At 38.3% G+C, this 21765-nt stretch overlaps 1 protein-coding gene across 1 annotated transcript in view; it reads left to right on the top strand.

Annotated features, from left to right (window-relative positions):
• Positions 1–21765, top strand: part of LOC136851817 (polycystin family receptor for egg jelly-like) — a 67171-nt gene that overhangs the window by 29254 nt on the left and 16152 nt on the right. The window contains 18 exon segments of the mRNA XM_067126128.1: positions 445–573; positions 1631–1888; positions 2085–2183; positions 3165–3264; positions 3499–3581; positions 4360–4475; positions 4623–4767; positions 5975–6143; positions 6800–6879; positions 8007–8145; positions 9231–9466; positions 10250–10474; positions 11086–11303; positions 12671–12836; positions 18159–18301; positions 19756–19891; positions 20920–21061; positions 21612–21708. Coding sequence (XP_066982229.1) covers positions 445–573; positions 1631–1888; positions 2085–2183; positions 3165–3264; positions 3499–3581; positions 4360–4475; positions 4623–4767; positions 5975–6143; positions 6800–6879; positions 8007–8145; positions 9231–9466; positions 10250–10474; positions 11086–11303; positions 12671–12836; positions 18159–18301; positions 19756–19891; positions 20920–21061; positions 21612–21708 — 2681 coding nt within the window.

Genomic DNA, 21765 nt, shown 5'->3' with positions numbered 1-21765 from the left:
AAAAATGCGCCGAAGTGTCTTCGGCGCAATCGAGTTTTCTGTGCAGCCGCTACAGCGTATAATCTAGGCCACTGACAGTAGATCTATCTTTCGGTGGTCTCGGTGTAATGCTGTATGAGCCGCGGCCCATAAAACTTTAACTACCTCCCGGAGGTTGCCTGTCCTATATCGTTGCCAGACGCACCATTATGACTAAACTTAACCTTAAATAGAATAAAAACTACTGAGGCTAGAAGGCTGCAATTTGGCATGTTTGGTGATCGGAGGGTGGATGATCAACATATACCAATGTGCAGCCCTCTAGCCTCGGTAGTTTTAAAGATCTGAGGGCAGAAAAAAAAAGTGCTGAAGGACAGACAAAGCAGGCTCAATAGTTTTCTTTTAACGAAAACTAAAAGAAGAAGATCCTTTTCTGAAGTGCTTCTTCCCCTGTTCCTCTTATAGGCCACGATGCCAACCGAAGCGCAGTTGAAAGCGGCGGACATCGCAGGTCTTATCGCTTCTCTGTCTGGGGCGGGAAACACGGGTCTTCTTACGATGATTATAGCTGCCCAGACTGCCGTCAATTCCCAGGTAAGGTGCTGGCAGGAGGCCAGCTTAATTTAAGGTCAGATAGACCAGGTAAGGTTTAAAAGACTAGGGTAAACATATAGAGTTTAGGCCAAAGGAAAGCAAGGTGGGGTTAATAAATAAATGTAAAGTATTAAATACACTTCTGTACTACAAGCCTTTGGAATATTGTACTGAAAGGCTGATACCAGGAAACAGGAATTTACCCCGTAATGGGGATAGTGCCGCCAGTGCACCTCATACAGTGCACTGTAGGCATTACTTACGGATTTTGCAGCGTCCCTTCACCCCTTGGCTGCAACCCCTTTCACTCCTTTTACTGTATCTCCTTTCATATTCTCTTCCTTCCATCTTGCTTTCCACACTCTCCTAACATTGATTCACAGTGCAACTGCTGCGAGGTTTTCCTCCTGTTAAACCTTTCAAACCTTGGGCCAGCCCTAGGAGAGCTGTTAACCAGCTCAGTGGTCTGGTTAAACTAAGATATACTTAACTTTACTCTCAATTTCCTTTTCAGCGCTGATTGACCTCATAGGTCGAAGCGCTTAGCCTTTGGCCTAAATTCTGTGTCCTGTTCTATTCTAAAGCAGGAACTTGAAAGAAAAACCTGTTATGTCTTTAACTGAACGACAATAGCATAAACCAAACTCACAAAAGCAAACGATTAAGAATTTAGTGAATGTTTCAGTAAGCTGTCTATGACACTCACTGCTCGCCCTTAACTAAATACTGAGAAAATATCAAAATGAAAAATATAGGAGGGCCTCTCGCCCCAAAAAATTTGTTTGAGTTAGAAGCCATCAAATTTTTGGAAATTCAACCTGCTCTAATTTCTTAATTTTGAAGATACAAAGTTGAATTTTGTATGAGATGAAGTACTGTATTTGCGATCAGGAATAGACTAGCATGCATAAAAAAATTATATTTCAACCCCACCCCGCCCTTTTTTGGAAAAAGGGGTATTATTTTAAAGCTGACCAGGCGAAAAACGCCATTTTCAAAAGCTGGCCCTTCTAATGCTGAACGCCTGATATCAAAATAACCTTTTTTTCTTTTACAGGCCCCGTGGCTTTCCCTGAAGCCAGAGGACATAGCGAACTTGACTCAAGCGGAAATAGACGCTCGTATCGTCGCCATAGCTGCCATGAACAACGCAGCCCTGGACGCCCTGAAGGCGAACACTGTCTACAACTCCCTCGGGACAATTTCCTCGGCCGCTGCGACCGTTGCCGGGATCTTGAAAGCCTCGTCTGAGAACCTCCAGTCTCTGAAGACTATTGATTTAGCGGCCAGGGATAAAGTAGCAGGAATCTCAGAGGTAAGCTTCCCAACTCTGCAGAGTTGGTGAGCGATCAGTACCTGTTATGATCAATAAATATAAATGTGTTATTTTGGTGACGTTTCAAGTTCAGTTTCGCAACCTGAGCGCTGAATAGGGGCTCTGGGATGCACGGTATAAATAGCATTCGCGAAAAATACCTCTTCATAACGATGTGCTTTCTTCCAATTCTAAGGACATTCTGAATGGCTTGCTGAAAACTGATCCCCCCTCGTCAGATCTTCTTGTACCGCTCGTTGAATACATGGGAGTGATTGCTGGCGGGATGGCGGAGGTGAGTGGACCTTTTAAAAGCATTTTTCAAAGCATTCCTTGTATCTTGTAAGAGGCGGGCTCAGAAAACACCGAAATTCGTCCGTAACATTTAACCAGTTTGCATGCAAAACGAAATTCACATGCAGTGGACCTCTGGAATATTCACAAACGCGTTGAAAAGCAGAGCACTGACTTTTTCCATCTCCTTCCAAGGAAATCTTGATTCTCGAAACTTGGAAGTAAGATTTAATCTTTTGTAATGAGAGTAAGATTTAGTCTTTTATGATGAAAGTAAGGTTTAGTCTTTTATGATGTAAGTCAGATTTAGTATTTTATGATGAAAGTGAGATTTAGTCTTATATGATGAAAGTAAGATTGAGTCGTTTATGATGAAAGTTAGATTTAGTATTTTACAATGAAAGTCTGATTTAGTATTTTATGATGAAAGTAAGATTTAGTCTTATGTGATGAAAGTAAGATTTGGCCTTTTATGATGAAAGTAAGATTCAGTCTTCTATACCAAAGTAAGTCTTGGTCTTTTATATTGATTAAGTCCTTTATGATGAAAGTAAGAGTTAGTCTGTTATAATGAAAGCAAGATTTAGTCTTTTATGAAGTGATTTTAATCAAAATTATTCAGCCTTTCACTGAATTCAGACCTAGCAAAGTATATAAGGGATGAATCATGTTTTGAAAGGAATGCATATATATAAATATTCTGCCCAAGAACTTTGCTATAACGATTGGTAGCAAATCTTCTAGATTCTATTCTTTGTTATTTGGGATGTACGCCCACAGGTGAACAGTTTCAGTAAATACAAAAACTCTACGGAAGTATACATAAAAACTGTATAACGCTCCCCAACACCAACTTAGGACACATATCAACAATAAAATTAAATTTATTATATCTTTCTCCAGATGGAAGTGGGTGGACGTAAAAATATATGGATTTTTCGCCGATCTTTTTAACTAAGTAACATTGTTTTCCTTTTCGCAGGGTCAAAACGAAGTTGGATCAGATGATACCTGTCAGTTCATCCCACCAAGCGACTTCATCAATCGAAACACATTGCCTTTCGATACGAGGATCACTTCGCGTAAGTTTCAGAGCACTGTGGGCATTGCTAAAGGGATTGGAAGCCAGGAGTTCTAGCTAGTTATCCATACTAAGGAAGGCTTATTTCAGCCACTTGTAGTATGCTTTAAATTTGGTTAAGTAAAGCGGACCAGTTGTTAGCTTGAATACACTTGTATTATAAATCGTTTAGTAAAGACAACACTTTATAGATAATTTATTTACCATTTATTTATTTATTTTTTATTTTTTACAGCTGATATGGTGATACCTGACAAACCAGAGGACATTTACAAATGTAATGTGCGTGACGTCACCAGGCAGAGAGCACAGAGAATTGTAAGTGAATTACTTGATTATTTAGTTCCTTCACTGCAGTGCCAAGTCTATTAATATTTTTTTTTTGTGTGTACAAATGCCCTACCTAAATCATTCGTGTAGAATATCCTAAGTATTTCCCTGGAAATTCTTTATAGAAAAACGAGGAATATCCCTTTACCATCTGTTACTTCCTTCTAATGGACACCATATTCTGTTGAAGACTGAATTTCAAGTCAATGTCCCCTATAGTGGGCTTGTTTCATATGAGCTATATTCATCAGAGCTGATATGTTTCACTAATATATATTTCACTGTTGTTGTTGTTGTTATTATTATTATTTTTTTATTATTAAAATATTATTATTATTATTATTATTATTATTATTATTATTATTATTATTATTATTATCATCATTCAGTAGATGAAACCTATTCATCTACAAGCCCACCACAGGGGCCACTGACTTGAAATTCAAGCTTCCAAAGAATATTGTGTTCATTAGGAAGAAGTAAGAGGAAGTAAAGTGATATACAGAAAGAAGAGATCCCACTTATTAAGAAAAATAAAAAAAATAAATTGATAAATAGATAAATAGATAAAATGTATTAAAATGCAAGAAGAACAGTATTAGGGTAGAAATGCATTGCATCTTGGCTTGAACTTCCGAAGTTCCAATCGTACGACATTCTCTGGGAGGCCATTCCACAGTCCAACGGCCTGAGGAATAAACGACCTCTGGGACTGAGAAGTTCGACAGCGAGGCGCATTTATGATATATCTCAATCATTCTTCCAGGTTCCACTGATCGAGAAGGTCCTGGACCGGATATCCGAGTCGGTCCTGCAGAAGATGGTGGCCGGGGAAATGTACAACATTAGCACCGAGTCCGATATTCACGTCATGATGGGAATGTGAGTTGTGCTGGGTTTGTTTACGTTTGAAGGGGTGCGTTCTTTCGTGCAGAAAAAAGAAGGTTGAGTTCGTCTTCGGCGTATGCGCATCTCGAGCTGAAACAATTCACTATCTGTTTATAGTTATTCTTAATACGTTTCTTTTATTTTTTTTTCCAGAGTTCCAAAGTTATCAATAATTCACATCGGCAAGAGTGGAAGCTGCTTCGTTTTCCCAGACAATTTCTGTCCCCAAGTCAAGTGCAACACGGCCATAGGATACAACGCCCGGGAGTGGCCTTTCGTCACTCATGTAAGCCTCGGCCCATCTCATTTTGCTCTGGTATTTAAATATAAAATCAGTGAGAAAATGTCAAAGTAGGATTTAAATTCTCAGGTTCGGAATTTTATTATAAATATTGCAATTTTGCTGTGATGGTAAGTATCAGTTCACTCAGAAAATATCGGAACTAGGTTTTCAATTCTCAGGTTCGGAATTTTATTATAAATATTGTAATTTTGCTGTGATGTTAAGTATCAATTCACTGAGAAAATATTCGAACTAGGTTTTCAATTCTCAGGTTCGGAATTTTATTATAGATATTGTAATTTGGCTGTAATATTAAATATTAATTCACTGAGAAAATACCAAAGTAGAATTTAAATTCCCAGATTCGGAGTTTTATTATAAATATTCTAATTTAGCTGCAACGTTAAGTATCAATTCACTGAGAAAATATCGAACTAGGTTTTCAATTCTCAGGTTCGGAATTTTATTATAAATATATTCGGATTTAGCTGTAATGTTAAGTATTAATTCACTGAGAAAATTCCAAGCAGAATTTAAATTCCCAGGTTCGGAATTTTATTATAAATATTCTAATTTAGCTGTAATGTTAAGTACCAATTCACTGAGAAAATATCGAACTAGGTTTTCAATTCTCAGGTTCGGAATTATCCTTATAAGTGCTGCTGCAACTTGCATTTTGCATATTTTTTTTTTATTAAATCTTCCCTGATCTTGGAATGGAACATATGTAGAGTTTAGGCTAAGGGCCAAGCGCTGGGACCTATGGGGTCATTCAGCGCTGAAAGAGAAACTGAGAGTAAAGGTTTGAAAGGTGTAACAGGAGGAAGACCTCAAAGCAGTTGCACTATGAAACAATTGTTAGGAAGGGATGGAAAGTAACATGGAAGATAGATAATATGAATGAAGGTACAATAAAAGGAATGAAAGAGGTTGCAGCTAGGGGCCGAAGGAACGCTGCAAAGAACCTTAAGTAATACCTACAGTGCACCCCGTGAGGTGCGCCGACAGCACTAACCCCTTACGGGGTTCCCTGCTCTTGACAAAGTTCGTGATTGACAATTATTATTCACAATTCGTACCAGTCATTAAAACAAAGCAAGTCCCTAAAGCGTTTCTGAAGAATCTAGCATTAATTTGGGCGAGGCATCTAGCGGACAGCTCCAGAGATCGACCTTGGAAAGAGGGAACTCCAGCCACTCTGTCATTTCAGGCCTATCCAGAGTCGTCTGACGTTCTGTCGCCAGGGACGAAGACTCTGGACCTGACTCTGTACAACCGTAAGATAGATCGTCTGGCCGTAGAGAATTTGCCGCCAGAGAAGGAAATCAAAGTCAACATTGCACGGAATCCTGGGAAGAGAGGAAACAGCACCTTACCTGGTTGGTGTCTCTCTTGAAATTTTTTTTTTTCCTTTCATTAATCTTGTTCTTAATCTCTTTCTGATATTTTTATGACGTTCGTAGTAGCGGGAAATATGGCGTCATGTGGCATAGATGTGAGATGTGTCTTCCTACAGATTCTATTGTAATCATTTGTAATGATAGTCAATGTATAGGTTCTAGATGGAATCATGCCTTCCTTTCTCACAAATTTTGCGTCGAACGCCATAAAAATTAAATTTTTCAAGCACAAAATTCATCCTTCCGCACAAGCTCATTACTTTCAATGTAGCACAGTTTTGTAGTTCACAGAATTCTAGACAGTTCCCTAATCAGTTGCCAAATAAAAAAAAATGAGGCTACTGCAAGTGCTCTGCACATGCGCAGCTGTTAGCATGGACGCTGCAAAGAACCTTAAGTAATACCTGCAGTGCACTATTCCCCTACGGGGTTCAGTGACGATTGCCAGTGATACATCATGCTGATGAATCACAGGTTTCATTCTTTTAGTGTTTGTTAATTCTCATCATTTTATTGTAAAATTTGAGCGCGGCATTAAGACAATTAGGGAGGATTATCAAAGAATATTTCTACCCAGATTTTCAAGTTTGTTCTCTTAGTAATTTGGTCAGTCAATATCTCTCCCCCTTTTTCAGATTTTGAATACATTGACGCCATCACAGAATCGGCTGCTCAGTTGCTTCCAATGGTATATACCACATTTAATATTACCAAGGTGAGTTTAGCCTAGTCGCTGCTATTTACTGCTGAAATGTACACTAAGATACTGACATGATTATTATTTTATTTTCCAAAGTCACTAACCATAACCCAATGATAATTTTGGTTTTAAGTTACCCAGAAGTGATTATCAATTTATTTTCCAAAGTCACCTACCATAAACAAATGATAATTTTGATTTTAAATGACCCAAAAGTGATTAATATTTTATTTTCCAAAGTCACTAACCATAAACCAATGATAATTTTCATTTTAAGTTACCCGGAAGTGATTATTATTTTATTTTCCAAAGTCACTTACCGTAAAACAAGGATAATTTTCATTTTAAGTTACCTAGAAGTGCAAGCACATGTTATTCAAATGATAATTTTGATTTGAAGTTACCCAAAAGTGCAAGCACATGATATTCAAATGATAATTTTGATTTGAAGTTACCTAAAAGTGCAAGCACATGTTATTCAAATAAGGATACGACTTTTTCATGACAACTTGATCTTAAAGATAAAGAAAATTTAGACTTCGCCAAGAGATTTCGTCCTGAAATCGTTACAGTGTATGATTCATGGCAATATTCGATAATGCAGGCTTTCTAAAACTTGCTATCGTGCAGTTAGCTCTCCATAAAGGCACGAGAGAATTTCTGTGGAGAATTTATATCTCATCACCATTAAATAATTCTTCCTAAATGATAAGTAATACTGGTAACTCAATAACGATCTGCGATGGATTGGTACACGCGATAGCGTAAGATTAGTATAACACAGAATTCCATCGGAAATAATTTTATTTTTTAGTTTTCTGTAAAAGAAAACTATTATAGAGATGGCTATTTGTCTGTCCGTCCGCACTTTTTCTGTCCGCCCTCAGATCTTAAAAACTAGCGAGGCTAGAGGGCTGCAAATTGGTGTGTTGATCATCCACCCTCCAATCATCAAACATACCCTTAAAGTTAGCCTTGATCGTGCGTGCCAGACGGGTTTTATAGTCTCTCACTTCAATGAGACCATTCTTGATAAATTTTGCCCAAATGACCCTCACAACTTTTAAAGCCTCTCTCATTAGTGAGATTACTCTTTACAAATTCTCCCCAAAAACACTCACGATTTTTACACCTTATTCCAGGCCGACTCATCAGCGACTTTGGAGATTATCCCCGACACGGAGAACCCACGGTTGTTTATCCTGTTGTCAAAACCTCGGCTCCCAACGGTGTCCAACCACGAGTTTTTCACTCTCGTCAAAGACATACCTTTGAAGAACGGTGAGTGTTTTTGTGTGCTTGTGTTTCCAGTGAGCTTCACTTCTACTCTAGCCGTCGTTCAGTCCGGGGACAGACAGCCTACCTAGCTTCTCTTAACGCTTACAATAAACTTCAGAGTGTGTCACTAACAACTGACATAGTTTGACAGGATGCGTTTGATAAATATTACAATTTAGAAAAATAATAATAATAATAATAATAATAATAATAATAATAATAATAATAATAATAATAACACAGGCATGACACTCTATTGTATCACGTCATTCTGTCGGCATGAATACGCTAGTAATTAGTGCAATAGTCTAAATAAACTGCAATTTTAATATGAACATTTAAAGCGGTATCATTATTCATCCATTTGTAATCAGGCGCTACTTATGAATAATTAACTCCGTGGCTTGTCATAAATTTAGCTCTCTCTCTCTCTCTCTCTCTCTCTCTCTCTCTCTCCGGATAGGTAATTTTGTTAACATTAATATCCTTCATCATAATTGGGAAATAATTGTTATATTAAAAAATTACAACACACACACACATATATATATATATATATATATATATATATATATATATATATATATATATATATATATATATATATATATATACACAGTTTGTGACTGTTTGTGTATTTGTTTGTCCACTATAGAAACTGAACTGCCTGATAGACCCAGACAAAATTTTGCACACGGCCTCTATGTCACCCCAGAAAGGTTTACAACTCAAAATCAAAGCCCTCCTACCCCGTGACAGACATACAAAACAACTCCAGTTACTTCACTCCATTTTCGCCATGCTTCTTTCACTCTCTGTCTCACTGCTTTCTCAGTACCTCTCTCCTCTGTTATGACTGATCCCAAGTAGTTAAACTCATCGTTCTGTTTTAGCAATGCACTATCTTCCATCTGAATGTTTACTTCTTCATGTCATTTTTTACTACTAATCATCAGCTCTGTCTTTCCAATGTTCACTTTCAATCCTTTCTTTTCCAAGTCTCCTTTCCACGCTGAAAACCTTTCTTGTAGTAACTTTCTGGTTATACTCTACTGAACTTCAACCCTGTCCCACTTCCACCCAACCAGGTACGCACGATTTGTTCCTGGCGCCGACCATCCTCAACGGGACTGGAAGGTACTTCGTCGGCGTCGGAGAATTTAAGGGCGACTTCGACATCAGCCTGATGAGCGATCCGGTGAAAAACAACGTCACGGGATCGGTGGTTCAAGCGTTGACGACGAACTACAAACTGCGCATCACCACTGGTGGCTGCTATTTCCTCACCAAATCGAATTCTTCCTGGATGGGTGATGGTCTGACGGTACGTGTGTGCGTGTGATTCATGCCGTGTACCGTTTTCTTTAGCCTTATTGTATGTGTGATTCATGCCGTGTATTGGGCGCCATAATAAAACTTGCAAATTTCCTTCGCTAGTGAAAAAAAGTGGAGCAGTCAGCACGATTTTTCGTTCCCTTTCGAACACTTCCGCATGGCTGTTCTGTTCTGAACTCGATGCTTATAGGTCTAATGGCCTCAAGAGACAAGTTTTATGTTTTTTGTGTTTTTAGTTTTTCGGGTTGTTGGAAAAACCCATGACATGGATATTTATGTGTCTAATGGTCTCAAGGAACATGCTTGTATATTTTTTTGCTAATTTCAGGCTGTTGGAACCAGTTTCAGGATAGATGTCTGAGTCTAGTGATCGCAAGAACCACTTATAATTCTTCTTGAATTTCAGATTGTTGGAACAACCCACAGAATGGGTGTGTTGAATTGAATTGAATGTAGGATTTGGGCCAAAGGCCAAGCACCGGGACCTATCAGATTGCTTCAGCGCTGAAAAGGAAATTAACAGTAAAAGGTCTGAAAGGTGTAACAGGAGGAAAACCTCAAAGCAGTTGCACTATGAATCAATTGCAAGGAGAGGGTGGGAAGTAAGATGGCAGAAAGGGAATATGAACTAGGTACAGTGAAAAAAATGAAAGGGGTTGCAGCTAGGTGCCGAAGGCACGCTGCAAAGTAATGCCTACAGTGCACCACACGAGGTGCACTGACAGCACTAATGACCTCAGAAAACGTACTTTTGATTCTTCTAAAATTTCAGGTCGTTGCATCCAGCCACAGGGTATCAAACTGCAGTGTCAGCCACTTGACGAGCTTCGCATCGGGCATGTTTATCATGCCCAACACCATCGACTTCAATTACGTGTTTGCAAACATGGGATTCAACGACAACCTCACCATATACCTGACGATCATCGTTAGCTTGTCCATCTTCTTCATTCTTCTAGTCTACGCTCGCTACAAAGACAAGAAGGACGTGGAGAAGGTGATTTTTTGTAGTTTCCCTTCTCAGTGGTGTATAATTTATGTGTGTTTGTGTGGTTCTGTGGTCTCTTTAATCGCGCGTATGTATTCTGTAATTCATTCACTTGGTTTTTTGTTAGTTTCGTCCCGTTTGTATTCAGTGAGGGTATATATATACAAACATATATATATATATATATATATATATATATATATATATATATATATATATATATATATATATACATACATATATATATATATATATATATATACATATACATACATACATACATACACACATACACAACAGGGACGGAAAAAACATCTTTTTTGGGGTGATGCAATTGTTAATTATAAGTATACGTTATGTACATATACATATATACATACATACACACACATACACAACAGGGACGGAAAAAACATCTTTTTTGGGGTGATGCAAGTGTTGATTATAAGTATACGTTATGTACATATACATATATACATGCATACACACACATACACAACAGGGACGGAAAAAATATCTTTTTTGGGGTGATGCAAGTGTTGATTATAAGTATACGTTATGCATACCTCTGTTGAATTCTGACGCGTTCGTTTGCTTGTTTTTTTTTTTTCGTTTCTCAGCTGGGTGCCACGCCCTTGCCCGACAACCGCGTCGAAGACAAGTACTTCTACGAGATGCTGGTGTTCACAGGCAACAACAAGGGTGCCCAGACCGATTCCCTCGTCCAGTTCACAGTGGCTGGCGAGTATGATGAGACTGACGTCAGGACTCTGGCTGACAGTAAACGCAAGATCCTCAGGAAGTCCGGCGTGGACGTCTTTGTTATGGCTGTGCCGAGGTAAAGGAAGTATTTGCAGCCAGTATTAGCCTTCTGGAAGAGAAAACTATTGAGATGGCTTTGTCTGTCCTCCCTCAGATCTTAAAAACCACTGAAGCTAGAGGGCTGCAAGTTGGTATGTTGATCATCCACCCTCCAGTCGTCAGACATACCAAATTGCAGCCCTCTAGCCTCAGTAATTTTTATTTTATTTCAGGCCAAAGTTCCCCATAATCGTGCGTCGGGAACGATATAGGACATTTTCATAACACAGGGGTTAATGAATAGGCCTGCTGCTGAATATAGTCTAACTAATATATGAGAATAGATTATTACAAGTTATTCTGACTGATATCCACTACGTCTATTCCTACGGTTACCTTGTGAGGAGTAACCATGAAATACGTATATCAGAAAGAAGAGTAAAATCCTCACGGAGAATTTTCTCAAAATGTCTGAGAACTTCAAAATCCAGCAATAAATGGATGGGTCAAGTCGAACTTGCAAGACTTCAGAGGACGGTGTTGTCAAAAACTAATAAAACTTTTGGCATTCCTCGGGGCAAGAAACAGAGAGTTTCTCTGCCGTTGCTTTGACTCGCGACTTCTGTTTTCCTTGTTCTATTCATTCTTTCTATTAGTTTTCTGAAAAAGAAAACTGTTGTGCCAGCTTTGTCCGTCCGTCCGCACTTTTCTGTCCGCACTTTTTCCCGTCCGCCCTCAGATCTTAAATACTAGTGAGGTTAGAGGGCTGCAATTTGGTATGTTTGATGACAAGAGGGTGGATGATCAACATACCAATTTGTAGCCTTCTAGCCTCAGTGCGAATTTTTTCCCTGTGACTTTTTTACCGGTCACCGTAAATTAATGTGACTTTTTTCTTAGCCAAAATTGTGACTTTTTTCCTATGACTCTTTTCCTAGCCAAAATTGAGATTTTTTCCTGTGACTTATCTTCATGTGACTTTCTTCTTAGCCAAAATTGAGACTTTTTCCTGTAACTTTTTTCATGTGACTTTTTTCTAGCCAAAATTGTGGCTTTTTTCTGTGACTTTTTTTCCTAGAAAAATGACTTTTTTCCTGTGACATTTTTCCTAGCCAAAATTGGGACTTTTTTCCCAGTGATTTTATCCTGTGATTTTTTCCCCTGCCAAAGTTGTGGCTTTTTTCCTGTGACTTTTTCCCCTAGCCAAAATTGTGACTTTTTCCTGTGACTTTTTCCTAGCCAAAATTGCGACTTTTTCCCTTAGCCAAAATTATGACTTTTTCCCTATGACTTTTTTCCCCTGTGACTTCATTACCGGCCACCAAACAAACACACCTGTTCAAAAACTACCACAGAACCTCAGACTGAGCCTTACACAGTAAATCTTTTCTCTGTAACCCTAAGGCCTCTGGGACCACTCCAATACCTGCACATCTGGCACGACAACAGCGGAAAGGGCCCGAACGCCTCCTGGTTCCTGAGCTACGTCGTTTTCCGAGACGTGCAGAGCGGGGACAAGTACGAATTCATCTGCCATCAGTGGTTGGCTGTCGAGCACGACGACGGACAGGTAAGCGTAGAGTAGAATAGAACAGAACAGGGCCATCTGAGCTGTTTGGTCTGAGGGATCACTCTTGAAAAAATAAAATGTTATGCGGGCCAACTGTGTGTATGTATGTATATGTGTATGCATATATGTATATATACATACATATGATGTAATACACAACAGACGCCAATAAAACTCTTCTTTGTAGTTATTGATTTTTCAAGAAATATTTCTTTGATTCAGGATAAGCGGCAAATCTGGTTTTATGAAATAAAAACGAAAAATACACTTTTACTTATTTTTCTCTAGCGGGCCACTTTCAAAATCAAACGGGCCACTTTTGGCCCACAGGCACGGGGTTGGACGGCCCTGGAATAGAATATAGAGTTCATGCCCAAGATCAAGCGAACTGGGACCTATGAGGTCAATTCAGTGCTGAAACGGAATTGAGAATGAAAAGGTTTGAAAGGTGTAACAAGAGGAAAACCTCGCAGTTGCACTATGCAACAATTTTTAGGAGAGGGTGGAAAGTAAGATGGGAGAGAGAAAATACGAACGGAGGTACAGTAAAAGGAATGAAAGGGATTGCAGCTAGTGGACACAGAATGGACACCGCAAAGAACCTTTAGTAATGACTACAGTGCACAGCACGAGAAGCACTGACGGTAGTACCCTCCCAGGGGGCAAGTAAGCGTCTAAGACGGTGTACATGTGATTTGATTTTTATGAAATTTAGGCTGTCAAGCCAAACACCGGGCCACTTCCGGACATTCACCATTGAAGATAGTAACAAGAGGAGTTGGAGAGGTTGGGCAGCAAAGTAAAAAGGTCCAGAATATATACAGTATAAAGTACATGGTTCTGAAGGTGGAACTGGGAGAAAACCCCCACTTTTGCACTAAGAAGTCATTGTTAGACTGGTTGGACAGAAAGACTGAATAAAGGTAGGAAAAAGGAATTAAAGTAACAGGCTTAAAACGGTGGCCGGTAATAAAGTCACAGGGGAAAAATTCCCAATATTTCCTGGGCGTCATTATCTTTATGATATTTAGTCTTTTGTTGATGTTTATACGAAAATCCCCCAGGGGGCTTGTACTAAACACACAGCAAAAGTGGAGGATACATACCGGGTTAAAACCGTTGGGGTGGGGTCATTGTGACTTTTTTCCTGTGACTTTTTTCCGTGACTTTTTTCCCCTAGCCAAAATTATGACTTTTTTCCTGTGACTTTTTTCCCCTAGCCAAAATTGTGACTTTTTTCCTGTGATTTTTTCTGTAACTTTTCCCCTAGCCAAAATTGTGACTTTTTTCTGTGACTTTTTTCATGTGACTTTTCCCCTAGTCAAAATTGTGACTTTTTTCTGTGGCTTTTTTCCTAGCCAAAATAGTGACTTTCTTTCCTGTGGCTTTTTTCCATAGCCAAAATTGTGACTTTTTTCTGTGACTTTTTCCTAGCCAAAATTGACTTTTTTCTGTTACTTTTTTCCTATCCAAAATTGTGACTTTTTTCTGATTTTTTTCCTGTGACTTTTTCCCTTGCCAAAATTGTAACTTTTTTTGTGTTTTTTTCCTGTGACTTTTTTCCCCTAGCCAAAATGTGACTTTTCTTCTGTGACTTTTTTCTGTGACTTTTCCCTAGCCAAAATTGTCACTTTTTCCTCAATGACTTTTTCCTGTGACTTTTTCCCTAGTCAAAATCGTGACCTTTTTTTCTGTTACTTTTTCCTGTGACTTTACTACCGGCCACCGAATTCACACCCGGGCGAACTGCATAAATCGCCGAAATCATTTGGGCAGGAATAAAGCCTCGTTGTGGAGCTTCGCTGTTGAGAATAATATTATTGGCTCCGCGGGGAATTTTCTTTTGTGGGTTGAATGCTCAATGAAACGCGTCCAATGGCTGGCTCATGAGTGACAGCTTATAGCACGTAATAATCTCTCTCTCTCTCTCTCTCTCTCTCTCTCTCTCTCTCTCTCTTTCGTTCCAGTTGGCTCCCAACTGACGGGAGTGGTATGAAGCTGTCACAGATTTGTTTCATCGAATTTTATTTTCGTATGACGTTCAATTTCATAATAATACTAAATATAAAACGTAAACACTTGAATGGATGAAGACTAGGCCTGCTGGAAAGTTTAGCCGGTGTTATCTGCATTCTGAGTTACCAAAAGGTGCTTTTTTTTTTTAGTTTTCTGCAAAAGAAAACTATTGTACCGGCTTTGTCTGTCAGTCCGCACTTTTTCTGTCCGCACTTTTTTCTATCCGCCCTCAGATCTTCAAAACTACTGAGGCTAGAGGGCTGCAAATTGTTATGTTGATCATCCACCCTCCCAATCATCAAACATACCAAATTGCAGCCTTCTAGCCTCGGTAGTTTTTATTTTATTCAAGGTTAAAGTTAGCCATAATCGTGCTTCTGGCGACGATATAGGCCAGGCCACCACCCGGCCGTGGTTAAAGTTTCATTGGCCGCAGTTCATACAACATTTTTCCGGGACCACCGAAAGATAGACCTAATTTCGGTGGCCTTGATTGTCCGCTGTAGCGGCTGTACAGAAAACTCGATTGCGCCGAAGAAACTTGGGCGCATTTTTTCCTTTTTTTTTTTAGTAACAACTATCTGGTTATTATTGTTAACAGAAAGGAATTTTAATGAGTAATACTGTTAAAATAATATTTGTCATTACTATCATTGATTCTACCGGTTGCATTCACGTGATGCATATACCTTTAACCTTAGACCACATACACTTAGCTCCCCATTCCTCGCTCCATTTAGTTCACTTACTGCTGGAAGCCCTGGATGCTTATGGACAGTGAAGGAAAAATCTCTTACCCTTCCGCTCTTGTAAGTTGAACAGTCAGTCGTCTGGATCGGGTGCATAAACTGGAAGGACTATTGGAAGGAAACCCGTATTCAAAATGGAGGTGCAGTTTCGATAAACAGAGGACAGGGTTCAAATCCCGCCGCTCACTGGTGCCTTGGGGATGGCGTCATTGCATAAACTCGGTGGCCTGCCAACCTAGCGGTCTATAAACTCGAGAGGGTTAGTAAGAATATAGGTACCAGCCCTCAGGCTGGGGCGTTAAACAGTGGGCCTAGCGACGCACTGGCCACGTGTCTAAGGCAATGGGACTTCTCCCCCCCTGGCTGTTGGCCTAAGAAACCGGAGTTCAGCGCCGGCCCTATGACCCTTGCGAGGCCCAGGACAAGATTGAAGGCTCGAGGAATAAACAAAACAGTCATAGGTCTACATAAGCTCACCCACTCCACAGAGAAGGTGAAATTTGATGGTTAATCATAGGGTATATGTGGCAGCATACCCTGAAGCAGTGAACGGGTCTACCACCAAATGGTGCTTCATAGAGAGAACCAATAACTGTTATTCACACGTGCATCCTCTCGCCGGGTTCAGGGAGTGCTAGCGGCGCTAGAAGAACCCATTTGCATATGAGCTGCGTCCATTTTTTTGCTTAAAAAAAGGGACATGAGCCGTGTTTTATTCATCAAACAGGGGAAGGAATGAAAGAACGAGAGGCTGACACAGATAGGAAGTGGATGATGCTGGAAGCTGTGAAAAAGCTAAAGGCACGTGTAAGCTTTGTATTTAAAAAAAAAGGATAGAGACTCATCGGTTGAATAGAGATATTGCTGAAGGAATGAGTCATAATGACTCGACATAGACGCTCTAGGCAGTGATTTATTACCGAAGATACTAATGTATCGACAGGAAATTAACTTGTAAATCGTACTCATCTTTTATTATGAAGAGACGAGAAACCTGAAGACCTCCTTTCAAAAGCAGAGAGAACAAAGACAAATGTTCTACGTGGGGGGTGGTGGGGAGGGATAAGGGGTTTGGGCCTTCAGGGCACCTCACGTGGTGTACTGTGGGCATCACTAGAGGTTGTTTGCAGTGTCACTTCTGCCCCTAGCTGTACCCAGTTTTTAGCCTTTTACTTTACCTCCATTCCCATTACTTTTCTTCTATATTGCTGTCCGACCAATGCAGAATGTACTGCGCCTCATTTTAGAACGGATAGATTATAGAATATACGTCAAAGGCCAAAGGCTGGGACCCATTAGGTCATTCAGTACTGAAGGGAAAATTGAGAGTTAAGAAGAGTTGAAAGGTGTAACAGGAAGAAAACCTCAAAGCAGTTGCACTATGAAACAATTGTAAGGAGGGGGGTAGAAAGTAAGATGGAAGAAAGAGAATATGAACGGAGGTAGAGTAAAAGGAATGGAAATGATTGCTGCTAGGGGCCTACGGCGAAGCTTAAGTTAATCTTTCATTTAAAAAGGTGAAAAAATGTATAGATATATAATTTTAAAATCCACTAATAATGAACTATCCCCTAGGGGGGTAGCGCCAACAGTGCACCTCACGCGGTGCACTGTAGGCATTATTTAAGGTTCTTTGCAACGTCCCTTCGGCCCCTAGCTGTAACCCCTTTCATTCCTTTTACCGTACCTCCTTTCATATTCTCTTTCTTCCATCCTACTTTCCACCCTCTCTGACAATTGTTTGATAGTGCAACTGCTTTGAGGTTTTCCTCCTGTTACACCTGTCAGGCCTTTTATGTCAATTTCCCTTTCAGGGCTGAATGACCTCATATGTCCCAGTTCTTGGCCTTTGGCCTAAATCATGTAATCCAATCCAATCCAGTAACGAACTGTTTTATTACTTCTCCTAAGATGTAATGGGACGTATATTGAATTTGAGCCTTCCTGGGAATACACTGTGATGCTATATTATTAATATATGTATATATATAGTATATATATATATATATATAGTATATATATATATATATATATATATATATATATATATATATATATATATATATATATATATATATATATATATATATATATATATATATATGTATATATATACATATATATATATATATATATATATATTTATATATATATATATATATATATATATATATATATATATATATATATATATATATATGTATATACATATATATATATATATATATATATATATATACATATATATGTATGTATATATATATATATATATATATATATATATATATATATATATATATATATATATATATATATATATATATGTATATACATATTAATATATATATGTATATATATATATATATATATATATATATATATATATATATATTTATAGATATATGTATATATATTTATATATATATATATATATATATATATATATATATATATATATATATATATCATATTCAGTTTTTTCCTTTGGACTCGATATATATATATATATATATGTATGTTACCATAATCTGTCCTATTTTTTCGTAGGTGGGGCCAGATTGAACGTCTGCTGGAAGTGGCCAGTCCTGAACAGAGAATCCAGTTCTCGCATCTGTACAACACAACGAAGAACAAGAAGATTGCTGACGGCCATCTCTGGTTCTCCGTGTTCTTGAGACCGGCGCGCTCGCGCTTTACAAGGTACGTAAAGGAGCTTTTACTTTTTAGTCTTCCGCAAAAGAAAAGGATGGTGCCGGCTTTGTCTGTCCGCCCTCACATCTTAAAAACTACCGAGGCTAGAGGGCTGCAAATTGGTATGTTGATCATCCACCCTGCAGCCATCAAACATACCAAATTGCAGCCCTCTAGCCTCAGTAGTTTCTATTTTATTTGAGGTTAAAGTTAGCCATAATCGTGCTTCTGGCAACGCAACAGGCCACCGTTATGGCAACGCAAGAGGCCACCACGGACGGCTGAGAGTATCATGGGTCGCGGCTCATACAGCATTACACCGAGACCACCTAAAGATAGATCTAGTTTCGGTGGCCTTGATTATACGCTGTAGCGGCTGTAAAGAAAACTCGATTGCGCCGAAGACACTTCGCGCATTTTTTTTTTTTTTTACTTTCTGTATATTTATTGGTGTTTCGAAAGGTTTGCTATTAATTCGAAAGAGAAATCAGTCAAATACTTAAGACACTTAATTGTTGCTTATTATTATTATTATATTTAATAAAAATCCACAGTTATATTAAGAAATCATATTGATATCTTTTGTATATAAATACAGTTTATTTGCATAATTGTGGGTCTTTATCACATAACAGTTTATCACGATATAGTGAATTTCTTAGCATTATTACTATTATTATTATTATTATTATTATTATTATTATTATTAATTATTAATTATTATTAATTAATTATTATTCAGAAGATATTATTATTATTATTATTATTATTATTCAGAAGATGAACCCTATTCATACCCGTATGGAACAAGCCCACCAAAGGGGCCACTGACTTGAAATTCAAGCTTCCAATGAATCTGGTGTTCATTCGAAAGAAGCAACTGAGGATAAAGGAAAATACAGAAAGAAGGGATCACTTATTAAAAAATAAAATAAATAAAAAAATTAATTAATAGACATATAAAAAATGTAATTAGATTATTAATATGCAATACAGTGATTTTTAATGAGAAATTAATTTTGAAAATACCCTGCACGGCATTTCACGCAAAAATTCCTATCCTTAATTTCTTTATCTTTGATGAATTATTATTATAATCATAATTTCCTTGTCACTTTCTTTCCCCAAATGCCTCCCGTAGGGGGGTAGAGCCGTCAGTGCACCTCACGAGGTGCACTGTGGGCATTACTTGAGGTTTTTCTCAGCGTTCCTTCAGCCCCTAGATGCAAACTCTCTCATTCCTTTTACTGTACCTCCATTCATACCCTCTTTCTTCCATCTTACTTCTCACCCTCTCCTAAAAATTGATTCTTAGTGCAGCAGCGAGGTTTTCCTCCTGTTACACCTTTCAACCCTTTTACTCTCAATTTCCGTTCCAGCGCTGAATGACCTCATCATACTCGTAGGTCCCAGAGCTTGGCCTGTGGCTTAAATCTCATGGTCCACCCCAATCCTTTTTCCAGGTGCCAACGAGTGGCCTCATGTTTCGCATTGCTCTTCCTCTCCATGTTGGTGAATGCCATGTGGTACGAACGAGTGGCCGAAAAGCCTGGCACTGGAGGCCTGAATTTAGGTCCTTTCCACCTGAGTCCTGAGCAAGTAAGGGGGGAATGAATTTGCAGTTCTGTTAAAACGATAATCAAGTTCTAGAAAGGTTTTCAAATTCATGTTTGATCTATCACAGATGTTTTGACAGTCTTTATTTCTGGTGACATCCAAAATATATTTTGTTTATTTTTTTTGTCTTGAGTAATTTTTTTTTCATTTATTACCCATCACAAAAATCTAGACAGCCTCTATTTTCTGATGAGTTCTGAAATATATTTTCTTGTTTCAAGTAATTTTTCTAGCTTTTACCTGCCACAGATATTTAGGCAATCTCTGCTTTCAGGTGTCTTCCAAAATGTATTTTCTTGTTTTCAGTCATTTTTCCAGTTTTTACCTGTCACGGTTATTTTGACAATTATATTTCCAGGCACCTTCTAAAATATATTTTCTAGTCCTAAATAATTTTTCCAGTTTTTATCTGTCACGGTTATTTTGAAAATTATATTTCCAGGCACCTTCTAAAATATATTTTCTAGTCGTAAATAATTTTTCCAGTTTTTACCTGTCACGGTTATTTTGACAATTATATTTCCAGGCACCTTCTAAAATATATTTTCTAGTCCTAAATAATTTTTCCAGTTTTTATCTGTAACAATTATTTTGAAAATTATATTTCCATGCACCTTCTAAAATATATTTTCTAGTCCTAAATAATTTTTCCAGTTTTTATCTACCACAATTATTTTTGACAGCTGTATTTCCAGGTACCGTCTAAAATATATTTTCTAGTCTTACATAATTTTTCCAGTTTTTATCTCCCACAATTATTTTTGACAGTTGTATTTCCAGGTACCGTCTAAAATATATTTTCTAGTCCTAAATAATTATTCCAGTTTTTACCTGTCACAAATATTTATATTTCCAGGTACCTCCTAAAATATATTTTCTAGTCCTAAATAATTTTCCCCAGTTTTTACCGGTCTCAAATACTTAGGCAATCTCTATCTTCTGACGAGTTCTAAAATATATAAAATATACGTTCTTGTTTTAAGCAATTTCTTCTTTTATTAATTTTCAAGATTGGCGTCGGCGTGTTGAGCAACTTGATCGTGTTCCCCCCCTCCTTCCTGATTGTGTTCTTCTTCCGCAAATCGCAGCCAAAGACGCTCCGCAAATCGAGAATTGAAACGGCCTACGAGAGGACTCGTGAGTAGTCAAAACGTATATTGGTGTACATAAATCCTCTAAAAACATTTAGCGTCACAAAGTTCATTTCTGTATGCAAACGTTGTTCCACTTCGCTCCGGAGTGGTCTGCCCTAAAATGGAAGACTGCAATGTCTGCAAAAATACAAAACTGAGAAAAATGGTAGATACTGCAGTTTTCCCTTGCCTCAATACTGATTTTGTAGATGCTGCAATGGGACCCCCTAAATACTCGTGGAAAGCATTGAAGAATCATTCTGAAACTGCAGTAACTTGTGTATTAGTGTTTCGCGAGCCCAGTAGGTGGCATATCTCAATTTCGAAAACTTTGCAGATACTGCAGTTTTCCATTTTAGGGCGGTGTTGTTGGACGTAACTATCAGAATCTATGACATGCAATATATGCAAATGAATTAAGATTGCAAGATGGTTTTGACTGACGTCACGCAGTGTGTGCGTGCGCGGCGGAATGACAGAATGACTTCAGAAATGTGTCTTATCGTGGGCAATGTTGACACGAGATTGACGCCGAAGCACGTTATCAAGAATTTCGCATTTTCCCCCAGGGTCTGAGAAAGGAGCCGAGGAGGAGGAGGAAGAGGAAGAAAATGAAGACGAAGATGGACGTAAAGTCGTTCACAAGAAAGTGATCGAGAAGAAAGCGTAAGTGCGATGATAACGATAAGTGCGTGATTTTTTTTTTTATTGCTCGACATTAGT

This window comes from Macrobrachium rosenbergii, chromosome 24 (genome assembly GCF_040412425.1).
Source record: "Macrobrachium rosenbergii isolate ZJJX-2024 chromosome 24, ASM4041242v1, whole genome shotgun sequence".
NCBI classification, from domain to species: domain Eukaryota; kingdom Metazoa; phylum Arthropoda; class Malacostraca; order Decapoda; family Palaemonidae; genus Macrobrachium; species Macrobrachium rosenbergii.
Note: the sequence above shows the minus strand (reverse complement) of the source record. Positions and strands in the feature narration are given on the sequence as shown.